This window comes from Condylura cristata, unplaced genomic scaffold (assembly GCF_000260355.1).
Source record: "Condylura cristata isolate star-nosed mole 26May11 unplaced genomic scaffold, ConCri1.0 scaffold00013, whole genome shotgun sequence".
Taxonomy (NCBI): domain Eukaryota; kingdom Metazoa; phylum Chordata; class Mammalia; order Eulipotyphla; family Talpidae; genus Condylura; species Condylura cristata.
In genome coordinates, this window is record NW_004567114.1 from 28,153,815 (window position 1) to 28,170,424 (window position 16,610).

The following is a 16,610-nucleotide window of genomic DNA, read 5'->3' on the forward strand; positions in this document are numbered from 1 at the left end:
CCATGTGGATCTCCTCCGGGGCAGGCGGGGATCGAACTCATGGGGAAGTGGCTTAAGCTTCTTAGTGCAGTGCGTTAACCCGCTGCGCCACCTGGGAGGGCCCGAGATACCCTCTTTAAAAAAAAAAATTTAGTATGCTTATAGAACTGGGGTACAGGCCAGAGGTGTGGGGTGGGAAGAGAGAATTCAGCAGAGACAGAGAGTAGAGAGCATTACAGGCAGATCAATGAAGTACACTGCTGAGGGGAGCAGCGGGCAGGTCAGGAGAGGTCTGCCACGCCATGTGGGTCAGCTCCCTGACTGCAGATAGCGCCATGTGCAGTGCTTTAACCCATTGTGCCACCAGGGAGGGCCCTAGACACCCTTTTCCCATCCTCAAGCCTCATGTCTGAGCCCCAGCTATGGCTAGGGGTGCAGATCATCCCCTACCCATTGCCAAATTGATGGTTCACAAACTGAATTCCAAAGTAGGTTGATGATCTGTCCTGCAAGAAGTCAAGGCCTCAGCTCTGAGGTCTTCCACCTGTCATGACCCATGGCTCATGACCAAAATAGGCTTCATTGGCATGATAGATTGTGATCTTCAGACCTCTTAGGCTCCCACTTCTATGAGGAAATAACCCTATTGTGCAGCCTCTTGTGCCAGAGTCCTTTCTCTATGGGTTCTTATGCACCTGGCTTTTAGCAAAGAGAGTGCCCAGAAGCCCTCCTTTTCTAATACACTTTAGAAAATAGACAAGACCTTGACCCCTCTGGGGGCTAATAGGCTAGAATCTGCCCAGGCAGGGCAGCTCTCTGTGCTGTAATGAGCATATAAAGGGAACTTTTCCCACTCCCAGTCTATTCCTCTGCTTTACAACAGTCTTGAGCTCAGGGACAGAACACCCCAGGGCTTGTGGGAAGGGTGAGTCCCATTTCAGGGCACCTTGATCGTGGGTCCCATTGGTGGCCTCTTTGGCATCATTGCCCATCTCTGAGGAAAACTAATGAGAGATTCCCTAGGTGATCGACCATGCCATTGAGACTGAGAAGATGATTGAAAAGTACAGCGGGCTGGCCTCGGATCTGCTCACCTGGATCGAGCAGACCATTACCGTCCTGAACAGCCGCAAGTTTGCCAACTCACTGGCTGGGGTCCAGCAGCAACTGCAGGCCTTCAGCACCTACCGCACTGTGGAGAAGCCACCCAAGTAAGGGCCATGGCTCGGGAGGGCAGTGGTCTCAGTGGCCAGGACAGCGATTGCCAAAAAGCAGAGCCAGGCACTGGGCCTTGTGAAGTGCATCCTCAAGGTCGGAGGGCTTCAATCCATCACCTACTTCATGCACTCCTTGCCTTCCTATTCTCAAGCCACCAGTCTATAGGAAACAGGCATTGATGAGTAACCCCGACTCATAGGAAATAAGAAAAATACTTTCCCTGGTCCCTAAAGGGGGCAGGAGGTTTAGACTTCAGAGACTCTTCACAGAACCTGTGCTGGAAAGTTCCTCTCCATCTAGGCACAGAGCTTTGGGGTAGTTTTCTGGTAACAGTCTCTGCATTTCAGCCTCAGAGCTCTCTGGGTGAGGCCTGTCAGTCCTCAAGTCCGTCCTTCTTACTCGCTCCTCTCTGCTCATCAGCAGAGCACCTTGCTTGCCTCTCGGGACCTCTGCTCCATGTAATGTGTGTGCAGGGCCCGCACGCTTGTGCACACACACATTATTATACAACCGTGCAAAGCACACAGGGGATGTTCTAGCTCACCTGGCCTTAGTGGGCCAGCTCCCCTGAAATGATTTCTAACTCATCAGTGGTGCCCTCTGCCTTGTTCCTCCCCTTCTCACCTCCCACATTTTTCATTCATGACTCCCAAACAGGGAACGGTGAGACTCGGAGTCTAGAGTGTACTATAAACAAGTATCTGATTTCAGGTCTGACACTAACCCACTTTTAAAGTCCTACATTCATTATAGATAGCACCCCCTGTGATTCTGCCAACCACTACACAGGGTGATATCTCTGGCTGTGGAGACAGTATTCGGGGTCACAGTGAAGGCCCTTGAAGTGTCCTTGAGCAGCCAGGTACACCAGGCTGGCTTCCAGGTGGGGGCCTTGCTCTCTTCTGATCTCCCACTGTCCTGTGAGGGGGTGCAGAAGTGGGTAAATACTTGGCAGCTTGAGAAATGTGAAAGTGCCTTGTCAACTGGAGCTTGGACCTGGCCTTCCACACCTTTCCCCCGGCCAGTTCTCAAAACCCAGCCTTTCCTCCCCTCTCCAGAACGTCTCTGGAGAGCCACTCATCAGATAGTTGCTTTCAGCTGCAGGATGTTCTTACGTGGACAATGCTACTTCTAAGGTTTTATTGACCCACCCAATAAAACTACTCAGATATCTTCATCATACACAGAACAGGGAAGTTTCTCTGTATGGATTGATAAAACTTGCCATCTGCAGGAATTGGCAAAATACCCCACTTCGCCATTCCCCTGTGGAAGCATACATTAGACTAGCAAATGCTGGGGTAGCTGTTTTGTTTCCCCTGACTTGTATAATAAAGACTCAGCCCTTGCCAGAACTCAGTAAGTGTGTTAGCTATTTTAACAGGTAAGTAGTTCTGTCCATCTCCTATCCATCCTCTTTACTTTTTCTTTGTGTTTAAGGGAAATATGCTTCATTATCCAAGCTTCCAGTTGCCTCTCTGGTGGTTTCAGATTGGCTTCAGCAGAAATTTGGCTGTGGATCTCAACACTAATCTACCTACCTCTGTGCTCTTAACAGGTTTCAGGAGAAAGGAAATCTAGAAGTACTACTTTTTACCATCCAGTCCCGAATGAGAGCCAACAACCAGAAAGTGTACACGCCCCACGATGGGAAGCTAGTGTCTGACATCAACCGGGTACAGCAGCGTTTTCCATTGTACCTTGCAGTGGGTTGGAGTCCTGATGTGGGCACAGCGAATGGTCACTTGTCAGGGTTAAACTAAGCCCCTTTCCTTGGTATTGTATTGGGGTGAGTGCTGTCTAAATCCAGTTCTAACAGGCCATATTCCATTCACCATCCATCGATTCAGCCTCCTTTTCAGACACTCAAGTCCATTTTTCAGAGCTAGTTTAGTTACTATTAAAGGTTTTTATTTATTTTTGCATAAAAGAGCTGGAGTGTAGGCCGGAGGTCTGGGGTGATGAGAGGATTCCCAGAGACAGAGTAGGGAGCAGAACAGGTGGATCTACTGAAATACCCTGCTAAGAGGAGCAACAGACGAGACAGGAGAGGTCTGCTGCGCCATGTGGATTAACTCCCTGGCTGTTGTGGTGATAATGCTGAGATTTAACCACAAGGCCACCAGAGAGGCCCCAGAGCTAGTTTTATAGCCCATCCTTGAGTTTGAATGTGGCATATAGTAACCATTTATTTAAAAAAAAAAAAAAAGTAAATGTGTTATGATATTGTAGAGGTTTGGAGACTTACCATCTGGAATTTTAATAGGGGCGAGCTAGCTGTTCAGTCAATAAGACATTTTGGAGTATCCACAAACACCATTCTGTTAGACCAAGGACCTGAGTCAGGTTTAGGGGAAATTGGGAGGGCACACCCAGTGCTCCCCGAATCTCGGGTTGGCCTAGATAGGAAAGCCAAAAGATTGCTGCTCATCTTTAATCTGCTACCACGTCACCTCAGAACATGAGGCTTCGGCTCAGGTTCTTGAAATCACTCAAGGTTGGCAAGACAGAGAACCCAGACCTGGGTGTTTCTTTTGTGTCAAGAACGCTCCCTGTACCCCATGCAGGCCTGGGAAAGCCTGGAAGAAGCAGAGTATCGGCGGGAGCTAGCCCTGAGAAATGAGCTCATTCGCCAGGAGAAGCTGGAGCAATTGGCCCGGCGCTTTGACCGAAAAGCTGCCATGAGAGAAACGTGGCTCAATGAAAATCAGCGCCTTGTGGCCCAGGTAGTGGGGGACACCTGTTGGGGTGGGGACCGGGGAGAGGAAGCTGGCCTCTTGGCTGCAGCAGGAGAGGTCTCTCCCCAGACCTCACTGCCTGCCCCCCAAGATCGGGTGGCTTAAGATTCTCATCTGTGGAAGGAATGCTGCAGAGTTTTGTCAAGGCTCTTTTAGGAAAGAGCTTCACATTCCTAAAATGCCCGTGGAAGTTGTCTTATGTGAACCAGTGACAACTAATGCTGGGGTCTGAGTTGACAGTAAACAATGGTCTTGTAGGTGTGGTCTCTAGGGCTATGTCATATTTCACTAGCTCAGAATTGACCCCAGGGCTGATTTCTCCACTAGAGCATCTGTTTCTTCCCACTTGGAGCTTGAAACCAATTAAATTCCATCCAGAAAAGGGAAAGCAAGCCTTGAGAGCACTGGCGAGGGTGTATGTACCTCAACACTGGGAGCTGAGCCTTCTGTTTGCAGCTCAGGGCTTCCAAGGAAGCACAGGCTTTCCTGCCCAGAACCAGGCAGGTCCACTGGGGCAGGGCGGTGGGTACAGGCAGGCCACGAAAGGGCTGTGTCACTAACATGCACATAGCCTTACCCACACATATGGCACAGTCAGTGAAACCTTGAACTGCTTGCGAGGATCTTGTGAGACATTTATTCAGTAGAACTTGGCTCAGATCAGACTGGCTGGAAAAGACGGCAGATCTGACTGCTTGGGGACCGGCTTTCCCTTCCAGCAGTTGCTCTAAAGGGACTTGCTTTTTCTCTGCCTTTGGGGACTCGCCAAGGGAAGCCTGGCCAAGCTGTCTGTTTCTCCCCTGTGGAACAGGATAACTTCGGGTATGACCTGGCAGCTGTGGAGGCCGCCAAAAAGAAGCATGAAGCCATTGAGACGGACACGGCAGCCTATGAGGAGCGGGTGAGAGCCCTGGAGGACCTGGCGCAGGAGCTGGAGAAGGAGAACTACCATGACCAGAAGCGCATCACCGCCCGCAAGGACAACATCTTGCGCCTGTGGAGCTACCTGCAGGAGCTGCTGAGGGCCCGGCGCCAGAGACTGGAGACCACCCTGGCACTACAGAAGCTCTTCCAGGACATGCTGCACAGCATCGACTGGATGGACGAGATCAAGGTGGGCCCCGGGGGCCACCCATGCCCCACCCTGCCCTCTGGCCAGCCCCCAGGCTAGGCCTCATGACGGCCCTGCAGGTGACGCCTCTCAGTCAATCGCTGATTCAGAATGGAGAAACTGAGGCTGCAGTGTCTGGCTGCCTTTGCCTAGCAACTGTGTGGCCTGTTCTGTTCCAGACAAGGTATCAGCCCAGGTCCACTGTATCCCCAGTAATCAAGAAATCCTGGGCTCGAAATAGCACAGATGCCAACCTGCAGGGCCTAAAAGAGGCAGACATGAACCAGTAGTCTGAAGAATTGGGCACTGAGTAATCATGATTTGACTCCGGTTAAGTGTCCAGCCTCCCACTCCCCTTAGAAGAGGGGCATCCGAGAAGTCTGAATCCTGACTCTCCTCTCCCTCTACCACAGTGGCTTCCAAATGAGGACGCACACCAGACTGGGCATGGAGCATTCCAAAAACATGCCTTAAACGCAGACAGATGCAGGCGATCTAGTGTGGGGCTCCAGAGTGCAGGAGTGATCCTGATGGGCTCTCCCAGTGGGGCGCCTGCTCTGTAGTTGCCTCCATGCTGAGAAGCAGCCTGGACTCGCCCTGGCCCAGAGGCAGGCACAGTGCCTGCAGGGAGGGGTCTCCCTCCCCTCTACCATGTCTGCCCTTCCTGTGTTACCAGGCTCATCTCTTGTCTGCTGACTTTGGGAAGCACTTACTGGAAGTCGAGGACTTGCTCCAGAAGCACAAGTTGATGGAGGCTGACATTGCCATCCAAGGGGACAAAGTGAAGGCCATTACCGCAGCTACCTTGCAGTTCACTGAGGGGAAAGGTGAGAGCAAGACTGTCTCCCTCTTGAGGCCTTTCAAACAGAGCCCCATCCACTGGCTCGCACTCCACCAACCAGTTTAGATAAATCTAGTTTTAGAATTCTGCCTCTTTCCTTGCCCAATGATGCCAGAGAGAGGCTTGAGGGATAGAAAAACTCTCCAAGGAGCAGGCAACTGCTTTGGTCAGCTATAATGAGAACGTGTTTATAAGCACCAGTAAGAAGGCATCATCCTTCTTTCGTTCTCTGTTATGGTAGAGACAATTTAGGTTTCTAGCCTCAGGTGTTAAATGGGAGAATGTGGCCTTGAAGAATCAATCATCTTGAAATGTATGACTGGGTATTTCAGAGAATAATTTCACATTGTGCTTTTCTACTAAGAGCTCGCCCATCTTTCGACTTCCCTTATGCCTGAAGTTTTAGTGCTAACTAATTTTAAAGAACTTGGCCTGCACTCTGAGCAACTGGGACCCCCTATAGGACCCCCAAACCCTAGTGATATGGCAGATTGAGATTGTATGGTTTGAGCCTACAACTGATCTGAAGCTCTTACCCTTTTTTGTCCCCCCCATTCCCCCAGGATACCAACCTTGTGACCCCCAGGTCATCCAGGACCGTGTCAGTCACCTGGAGCAGTGCTTTGGGGAACTGAGCAACATGGCAGCTGGGCGGAAGGCCCAGCTGGAGCAGTCCAAGCGGCTCTGGAAGTTCTTCTGGGAGATGGATGAGGCCGAAAGCTGGATCAAGGAGAAGGAGCAGATCTACTCCTCACTGGATTATGGCAAGGACCTGACCAGCGTGCTTATCTTGCAGCGCAAGCACAAGGCCTTTGAGGATGAGCTCCGAGGGCTAGATGCCCACCTGGAGCAGATCTTCCAGGAAGCCGAGGGCATGGTTGCCCGCAAGCAGTTTGGACACCCACAGATTGAGGCACGAATAAAGGAGGTGTCTGCCCAGTGGGACCAGCTCAAGGAACTGGCTGCCTTTCGCAAGAAGAACCTCCAGGATGCTGAAAACTTCTTCCAGTTCCAGGGTGATGCGGACGACTTGAAAGCCTGGCTGCAAGATGCCCACCGGCTGCTCTCAGGTGAAGACGTTGGGCAGGATGAAGGGGCCACACGAGCCCTGGGGAAGAAACACAAGGACTTCCTGGAGGAGCTGGAGGAGAGCCGCGGGGTGATGGAGCATCTGGAAACTCAGGCCCAGGGCTTCCCCCAAGAGTTCCGGGATTCCCCAGATGTGACCAAAAGGCTGCAGGCCCTCCGGGAGCTGTACCAGCAGGTGGTGGCCCAGGCAGACCTGCGCCGGCAGAGGTTGCAGGACGCCCTGGACCTGTACACAGTGTTTGGGGAGACAGATGCCTGTGAGCTGTGGATGGGTGAGAAGGAGAAGTGGCTGGCCCAGATGGAGATCCCAGACACGCTGGAGGACCTCGAGGTTGTGCAGCACAGGTCAGAGCTGGCCCTGCCCTTCTCTCTCCCTGCGCCGTCTCCCTACACCTGCCTAGCGTGGTGACAGCGTCTCGGTCAACCAGGGTCTCTTCCAGAGGCCCTGGGATGCCCTCTATTGCAGACATTGGAAGCCAGATATTGGAAGTCACAAGCTCTAATCGGGCTCTGTGACATGGGGTACTTTACCCCAGGGATTTTCCACAAATCGACAGGAAGGGGCCTCTGTAGATCAGCTACGCAGTTGCTCTTAAACCACACACACTTCGTTCAAATGAGTTGTGTCTATTGCTGACACACAGAGCAAACTGGGGCTGAAGTGAGTGAAGGAGGTGGGGGCTGGGACCCCACCAGCTCTAGTTCTCTCTCACCACCCCTAAGTCACAAATCCTCAGGGAGCCGCAGAGAACAGTTTGCAAACTAGCAATCTACAAGGCAACTTTCATTGTGGGGGTGAGAGCCCCTCAGCATTCTGGCATGAGTAGGCTGCTCCCAGTCTGTGTGGCATCCCAGGATCCCCAGCATAGGTCCAGGGTACTGAAGAGGAGAAGCCACTCCCTGGAGCGTGCCATGGTGGCCCACTGATTCTGGAGGGACCCAGATCACCTGTCATACCTGCACAGCCCCTTCTGCAGCAGCTTCCTTCTCCTACCTGGAACAGAGCACCTTGCTGGGAGGGTTCCTTCAGGTCAAGGTGTCAGGCAGTGGCTACAGGGACCAAGAGCAGCAGCTGGGCTAACAGAGCTACGGTGGGGTTTCTCATGACAGTTGAAACCCCCTTCTCACCTCCAAAAATAACATTCACCTATTCTTCCTCTGGGCCTCTCCACTGAGCCAGAGGCCTGTTGGTCTCCCATCCAAGTGCTAACCAGGCCCGATCCTGCTTAGCTTCTGAGATCAGGTGTGTTCAGGGTGGCATGGCCGTAGACCCCAGAGGCCTACTCTCTTCACGCCTGGTCTAGGAAATGCTAAACTGAAGTGGGACGTGTGAACCAGCTAATCGGCCATATTGAGATCTTTCTCTTTTCACCACCACCCCTTTCATGTGCCCAGGTGCATTTAGGAGGTGGAAGGCGAAAGCAAGAGCTGCTCGTTCTGGAGCCTAAATGGCCGCTGGCCTCCGGCCTGCTGCCACCTCACTTATCCTCATTTTCTCGGTCACACCAGGTTTGACATCCTGGACCAGGAGATGAAGACTTTGATGTCTCAGATTGATGGTGTGAACCTGGCTGCCAACAGCCTCGTAGAGAGTGGTCACCCCCGCAGCGGAGAAGTGAAGCGGTACCAGGACCACCTGAACACCAGGTGGGAAGGGTGTGGGCTGGAGCTGGGCGCATTTTCTCCTGGCACCTGAGATACCCTGGGGGGTGTGGCCTAAAAGTCAGGCGGCCTGCTGTGTCATGCCAGGGCTGTGCCCTCAGTCTTTCCCGGCCACAGTCTCCTTCCACACTGGAGCTATAGCAATGAAGAGAAGGATCTGTGTGTTGTGTGCCCATGGAAGGAGGGAGCTGTGTAATCCTGAAGGCACAGGGCTGTGGAGGTGGGGGAGGGATGTTGTGTGTGATGGGGGAGACATTCGGAGTGAACCGTAGTTAGAACCAGGCCATATGCACGCAGGCCACATTTCCCTGTATATTCTTTGGCAGGGAAAATTGCTTTTTGAGAGCTCTTCAGTACTGTCCATAAAGGAAGGCCCCTGCTTGCACATAATACAGCATCGATAACGAGGCTGGCTTGAAGGAAGAGGAGAATTAGCAGGAAACTGTGAGCATGCTTTGTGGCCAGAACAAAAAGCAGCTCCTGAGGTGCCCTTGGAGATGGGGTGCTGGCTTTCAGTACAAGGTCTGGGGGAGCTCTGAGACAGAGAACACACCCATGCTCCTTGTTTGTCACTTGGGGCCCTGCATACAGCCACCATGCCACATGTTTACCACCTCTCCAGCCCTGGGCCTCTTCGCTTTGGTGCCTGAGTCCTGCACTGCCTGGGATAATCTGGACAATCTGGGAGGCGGTGTTAGGGGGGAAAAAAGGGTCAGCACAGTGGAGACCCTGGTGGTAGCCTGTGTAGTGTAGGGGATGGCTGGGATCTGGCAGGTCAGTAAAAAGGGCTGTTGGTCTTAGTATCTAAAGATGGGGCTGCCATTCAGGAGAGGACTCCCTAATTCTTCTTTGCAAAAGGAGGATGCCTCATGTGTTCCTCTTTATACTTGGAGATGACAGGGCTGCCCCTGTGAGAGACTGGAAGCCCCTGTCACCTACACGTCTGTGGTCTAAATGAGACACACCTAAGTGGTGTGCACCTAGACATTTGACGTCCTTAGGTGAGAGAAGGAGAACCTGAGGCTCTGGGTTTTTCAGTCTCCCACTAAACCAGAATTGAAAGCTTCCTGAGAAGTCACGTGGTCTAGCTGTGTCCCCCCCCCAAAAGTGGACCCCCACATAAACACTACCAGAACTGGGGAGCTCACCCCCTTCCCATGTGCTCCATCATGCTGTTTAGGAAGTTCAATCTCAACATCAAGCATCAAGCAGAAATCTGCCTCCTTGAAATGTGAACACACTTTAGTGAGAGCGCAGCTTCCTCAGATTCTATGTCCTTGTGACAGTTCTGCAAATATTTTAAAAAACAACTGTCGTTCTCACCTCTCCCTACAGTTCCACCTCTAGCCCTCTGCTGCTCCCTCTGCCAGTTGGCATTCTCCTCCAACTACGTAGTCCAAATCCTGCCCATCTTCAGGTCAGTCCCTGTTTCCTCCATTCTAGTGCCCCAGATGCCAAACTCTCGGGTCCTCCTCAGCACGGGTGTGGCGCTTTGCATTCAGCCTTGCCTTGTAACTACTCGTGCTAACGAGCCTTCCGACAAGAGTCTGACAGAGGAAGAGCTCTGCGCTCATGTGGAGTCCTCAGTGCTTTGAGTAACTTGCATATGGCTGTCTGAGAGTCCCTGGTTGGAGTGTCCTTTTGACATCTACCCGTTTCTTTTACCCCCTTATTGTTCAGGTCTCAGCACCCACATTAAATTGGAGCAACCCTCGCTGACCGTCAAACCAAAAAATTCACATACCTCCCTCACCGGTCCTTCTGCCTCTATTCTGTTACCTGATTTTATTTATTTATTTCATTGCGCCTATCACCCCCTGATGGATTGTAGACTTATTTACCTGTCTCTGTTCACACAAAGGAGAACAAGCCCTTTGCTTCATGCATTGCTGTCCCCAGAACCTCATCACTGAATCAAGGAGCATGATTCTTGTGCAGTAAATGGCTAACAAGTGAACATTGACCAAGCTTGGCACATACTTTTGTCAAACACTTACTGGATATGTGAAGACCTTCTACTGTGTGCATTCTAGGTGACCAGTACCTCACTAAAGGTTGTGGTCCCAGAACTAAACCTGGATTTCTGACATGGCCTCACTGGTGCTGACTGCCCACTTGCTCCAGACAGTGCAGTCAAGGGGGAAAGTGGGCAGACTGAACCCAGTTCCAGGCCATCTTTGGTGTGGCATCTGCTTGGTGGCTGTGGTGAGGCCACACCAGGAAGGCCTAGAAAATCCCCCTAGGTATTCTTGCTGGGGGGCACAGCCAGACCCTCTCCAGTGTCTTCTAGCCAGGCCTGGGAGATCTCATAGCCCGGGTACCTCATTATCATTTCATAGAGGTTTGAATTTCACCTCCTTTCACCAGACCTGTCAGCCTCAGCATCTTCTGTATATCAGGCACAGAATTCCCAGGGCTTGGGGGCTTCATGGTCTAAGAGGGGAGCGGAGAAGTCTTTGGGCTCTGCTCTCTCCTGGGGTCCCTGATCTTTCCCAGGCTTATCTCCCCAGCAGGCTGCTGCTGTTGTTGCTCCGGGGAGTGCCCTCCATGTGTCTCACCCAGCATGTCTGCCTTGTCCCTCCAGCTCCACTACCCAGGAGCTGGGCCAACAAACATGAGTGAGACTCAGGGCCCATCCTTAAGTGACTCACCCTAGTGGAGGAGCTGGAGATTTCCTCACTGATACATAGCTCAGATGACCTCCACTACACCTGCCATCGGTCACCCATGTACTCCTGAGTGGCACTTTGCTCAGGGTGTGCTGTGTGCATAAAAGTTTACACTGTGGTTATATCATGAGCCATAAGCTCTCTCTACCCCACATACTTCCTAGCCAGCTAAGCTGTCTGGCTGTCTATTCCCCCAAAGGCTAAGATAGGCAGGGGAGAAGAGCTCGGTTAGCCAATCGGTTTTTCTCATGTGCTTCTGTAGTGGGGGGAGACAGGATGAGTAAGCCCGGCCATGAGCGCTGTCTCTGGTGGTGGTGAGGCTGGGCTGGCGGGCAGCTCTTTAAAAGAGGCTCCAACCCAGGCTCCCAGTACTTCAGTCAGGCCTTTGTGTGTCTCCCAGCTTCATTCTAGCCCTGCTTTTGAAGATGAGACTATGTGATCCATTCTAATTGTAATCCCAGCTTCTCCCCCACCCCTCTCCTTCCTCCTCTTCCCAGGCCTCCTTTCTTTTAGAGCCCAAGACACTTCTCTTATCCCCCAGATGCCTTGAATGTGGGTCCAGGCATTTCCTCTAGGGCAGCTGGGACCCTGTGTCCCAAAGCACTCTTGAAGTTGACAATTGGACGTTCTAATTATTTTCAGTATGTAAAATACTGGGGAAATAATACATGTCTACCCAAAATTCAACTATGTACGAAATCACATCGTTGCTCACCTCCTGCTGATGGAAAGGTTTAACTGGTAGTTCACAAATGTTTGGCACAAAATTGGATAAAGTGGATCTTTATCCAATAAAGTGGATCATCACAAATGGTTTAGGTAGATGATTTTGTTAGATGTGCGAAGCCTCTGGGGAGTGACTATGGTGGGAAATCTGGGAAGAGTTAGGAAGAAAGTGTCTCCCTGTGCCCGTGGCAGGTGGCAGGCATTCCAGGCCATGGTGTCAGACCGGCGGGAGGCAGTGGACTCGGCTCTGCGGGTGCACAACTACTGTGTGGACTGTGAGGAGACTAGCAAGTGGATCACGGACAAGACGAAGGTGGTAGAGTCCACAAAGGACCTGGGCAAGGACCTGGCGGGCGTCATCGCCATCCAGCGGAAGCTGTCTGGGTTAGAACGCGATGTGGCTGCCATCCAAGCCCGTGTGGGTGCCCTGGAGCGGGAGTCACAGCGGCTGATGCAGTCCCACCCTGAGCTCAAGGAGGACATTGGCCGGCGGCAGGCGTATGTGGAAGAGCTGTGGCAGGGCCTACAGGCAGCCCTGAAGGGCCAGGAGGCCTCTCTGGGTGAGGCCAGCCAGCTGCAGGCCTTCCTGCAGGACCTGGATGACTTCCAGGCCTGGCTGTCCATGGCCCAGAAGGCTGTAGCCTCAGAGGACACGCCTGAGTCCCTCCCAGAGGCAGAGCAGCTTCTGCAGCAACATGCAGCCATCAAGGATGAGATTGACGGGCACCAGGACAGCTACCAACATGTCAAAGCATCTGGGGAGAAGGTGATCCACGGCCAGACAGACCCCGAGTACCTGCTCCTGGGGCAGCGACTGGAAGGCCTGGATTCCGGCTGGGATGCCCTGCGTCGGATGTGGGAGAGCCGTGGCCGCTCCCTTGCCCAGTGCCTCGGTTTCCAGGAATTCCAAAAAGATGCCAAGCAGGCTGAAGCCATCCTCAGCAACCAGGTGGGGAGAGACAATCAGGACCAGAGGTCGGGGTGAGGGGAGGGAGGTAGGGGGTGCACAGCGATGCACTGGTAGGTCTATGAATGTGCTAGAGAGTTCAGGGGCCAAATTATGCTGCTTTTGGGCTCTCTCTAGCCACTAGTTAGAGGGACAAGTGTCTGGTGGCTGTACCCGGTGCTCTGCCTGGCAAGCCCTCACTGCCTCTCGGCTTGTCTTCATCCTTATCTGGAAACTTGCTCCTACAGGAGTACACTCTGGCCCACTTGGAGCCCCCAGACTCCTTAGAAGCTGCAGAGGCTGGGATCCGGAAGTTTGAGGAGTTCTTGGTGTCCATGGAGAACAATAGGGAAAAGATCTTGAGTCCTGTGGACTCCGGAAACAAGCTGGTCGCCGAGGGAAACCTCTATTCAGACAAGATCAAGGAGAAGGTGCAGCTGATTGAGGACAGGTACTGTCCACCCCCTGGGTCACAGCAGGAACTGGGTAGGGCTGGTCATGCTGCTGGGGGACCAGGTCCGGCATGGTCTTGACTGTGCTGCTGGCTTCTGTTCTAGGTACAGGAGGAATGAAGAGAGGGCCCAGGAAGGCTCAGTTCTTCTGAGAGACAACCTGGAGCTCCAGGACTTTCTCCAGAACTGCCAGGAGGTGAGGCTGCAGCAAGGCAGGGCACTTCACAAGAGCACTTCACAAAAGCGCCCCGGGGTTGTAAAATGGCCATGAGGATTCTCTTTGACTCAAAGGTCTGGGATTGCTTGAGTGGAAGCTGAGAACTGGATGGCTTAGGTCACCCTCTAGAATCTTCAGTCTCACAGTTTTTCCTCCACCCTCACCCCACCCCCACCCCTTTTTTATAATCTGGAAAGTTATCTTTTGGTTTGTCAAGAGGTGGCCTAAGAATCATCTAGTACCTGGGCAAAAGCAGCCAGCTTCAAAGACATGTAACCTGTGCATCCACAGATCCCATGTTTAGAAAGCCCTGAACTTGCTCTGCTGTTGTATCTTGAAATTGTTACCAAGTTTGAACATTTTCACTTTACACTGACCTTGCAAATTATGAAGCACAGTGCTGGCTCAGGTTAAATGCAGACTGCTGGGCCAAATTCAGGACCAGATGGGTCAGAATGAGAAAACAAAGCAAAACAAAACAAAACTCAGTTTAACAAGCATCCTGATTGGAGAGCTTGCTCCTTGCTCAGCCTGGGGCAAGCTGTACAAGGCCTTAACTGCACTCCTGGCCCCTCTGTTAGTGGAACTTCCATGTGGGACAAAGCTTCCGCTGACGTCTCACTGCTCTCTCCCCTTCACATCCTCTCCCTTTCAGTTCAAGAAGTTCCGTTTCATGTGCACTTGCCCTAGCACAGACTGACTCAAGCTGCTGGGAGGTCTTGGGAATGTAGGCCACCCCCACAGTTCTTCCCTCACTGTTAACTCTAGTGCTTGCCCTGGACTTCTTCCTCAGATAACAATTTCTGTGCTGGCTAATGTTTTCTCACCTGCCAGGGGTTTATTCTCCATTCACTCAACACCTGTTGAGTTCCTGCAATTTGCTGGCTCTGCCCTCAGTCCTATGGAGAGAAGAAACCTATCCCTAGGGTCACACAGCACACACTCTGATAGGGAAGACACGCGGGGCCATATCTTATCCTGGACTTGGGTTGCCAGTGCTGAGGTTCGGGCTCCATGTTGGAGAGCAGCTCTGCTCTGTGCTCACACTTCCTTGGCCTGGCCTCCTCCTGCAGCCAGATGTGGGCAGCCGATCCGGTCTGAGCCCCTGGCCAAAGGAGAAACACTCGGGGATGACAGTGCCCCCTCCTCCTGCCCGCAGCTCACGCTCTGGATCAATGACAAGCTGCTGACATCTCAGGACGTCTCCTACGATGAGGCGCGAAACCTTCACAACATATGGTTGAAGCATCAGGCATTTGTGGCAGAGCTGGCCTCGCACCAAGGGTGGCTGGAGAACATCGATGCGGCAAGTCAAGAGCAAGGGGGAGGGTGCAGCGTGGGAGCGTAGCTCAAATTATGCTTCTCTGAAGGGGACAAGCGCACTCAGCTCATAGGACAATGATCTCTTGGAAGTGAAAGACTTCTCTAAATAGTAGTAGTTGTTAAACCTCCAGCATTCTGGGCTGGTTATGCTTGGTCAGAATCGGTGCCTGTTGGGGTCACCTGAAGCTCAGGCAGTTCAGCAGCCCGAGGATGCCCAGAGTTTGTGGGTCTAGTGTCAGGACAGCAGCTGTCTCCGATTGCCTTCCATTATTCTCACCAGAACTCTGTCCTGCAAGGGACGGGGACTACTTGAGATGAGCAGAGTGGTCCAGGGCACTGGTGACCCTTGCTGTTTGGATGGGGTCACCAACTGGAAGGGGTCGTCATCCATACCCCTCAAAGAGGGGGACCTAAGGACCCTTCTATATAACCAGCTTGCCCAGAGCTGGAGTTAGTGCTGGCAACCAAGTGCTTTGCTCCTCCCTGCTGTGGGTATGCAGGATGAAGCAACCCCGGGTTCATCCCGGGACATGTTTCATAGGGCTAAGGGGGCAGACTCCAAGCCAGACTAATGGCTCAACCTCCCTGTGCCTCATTCTCTTCATCTATATAGTAAGAATAATAATAGTGCCTACAAGATGGAATTGTGAGCACTGGACATTTAAAAGATCATGGCACTTAGAATAATGCTTGGCAGTTACTAGGCATGTGCATGATATTGTTAACACTTGGGCCTATATGCCTAAGCCCAAGTCATATCACATACTGTACGCCACCCTCCCCACCATGGACGTTTACATAGGTATAAGCCAATTAAGACAAACTCAGTAAAAGACACCACTAAGAGTTAGTGCATAACCTCTGGGAAATGATCACGAGGGTGGAACGCACTGGGGGTCTCCATGGTGGTTATACATGGCTACATCTCAGATCATCCCCTGCCACCCAATATTTTAGTGCTGCTGGCCCTTCTCTGCAGTGCTCATCCTGCAGTGTCCCTCAGTCATTTGCCCCAAACACCAGCTCCCTGTCCCACATTCTACAAATAACTGAGGCACGAGGTCTTGCAATTGAGCCTCACCGTGATACTAGGCAGATTCTTTGCCTCTGTGACCTCCTCTCCACTAGCCCCCTGCAGCCACCTGGCCTCAGGGTGAGCTCTCCTCCTCCTCCTCCTCCTCCTCCGCACAGGAAGGGAAACAGCTGATGGAGGAGAAGCCCCAGTTTGTGGCCGTGGTGTCCCAGAGGCTGGAAGCCTTGCACCGGCTCTGGGATGAGCTTCAGGCCACCACGCAGGAGAAGGCCAAGCATCTCTCTGCGGCCAGGAGCTCTGATCTGCGCTCACAGACCCATGCTGACCTCAACAAGTGGATCAGCGCCATGGAGGACCAGCTGCGGTCTGACGACCCCGGCAAGGACCTGACCAGTGTCAACCGGATGTTGGCTAAGCTGAAGGCACGTGAGGGGGTTGTAGATCTGGAGTACTGAAATAGAAGGGATCATGGGGAGAAGGTTTGAAACGTAGAAGTAAGTACTGCACCTGGAAGTAAGTTCTCCTGAAACTCGGCTGGAATTGCTTTTATCATGCAAAAAATGTCTCCTGATTCATAACCCATTTTCTACCCTTCTTTTTTTTTTT

At 52.4% G+C, this 16,610-nt stretch overlaps 1 protein-coding gene across 2 annotated transcripts in view; it reads left to right on the forward strand.

Annotated features, from left to right (window-relative positions):
• SPTB (spectrin, beta, erythrocytic) overlaps window positions 1-16,610 on the forward strand; it is a 115,923-nt gene that overhangs the window by 70,008 nt on the left and 29,305 nt on the right. For both annotated transcript variants that reach the window (XM_012724480.1, XM_004681784.2), the window contains exons 9-20: window positions 1,003-1,190; window positions 2,756-2,873; window positions 3,765-3,923; window positions 4,747-5,049; window positions 5,723-5,873; window positions 6,451-7,321; window positions 8,486-8,623; window positions 12,226-12,982; window positions 13,228-13,430; window positions 13,537-13,627; window positions 14,808-14,954; window positions 16,163-16,426. In XM_012724480.1, coding sequence (XP_012579934.1) covers window positions 1,003-1,190; window positions 2,756-2,873; window positions 3,765-3,923; window positions 4,747-5,049; window positions 5,723-5,873; window positions 6,451-7,321; window positions 8,486-8,623; window positions 12,226-12,982; window positions 13,228-13,430; window positions 13,537-13,627; window positions 14,808-14,954; window positions 16,163-16,426 — 3,390 coding nt within the window. The remainder of the gene's footprint in view (window positions 1-1,002; window positions 1,191-2,755; window positions 2,874-3,764; window positions 3,924-4,746; window positions 5,050-5,722; window positions 5,874-6,450; window positions 7,322-8,485; window positions 8,624-12,225; window positions 12,983-13,227; window positions 13,431-13,536; window positions 13,628-14,807; window positions 14,955-16,162; window positions 16,427-16,610) is intronic.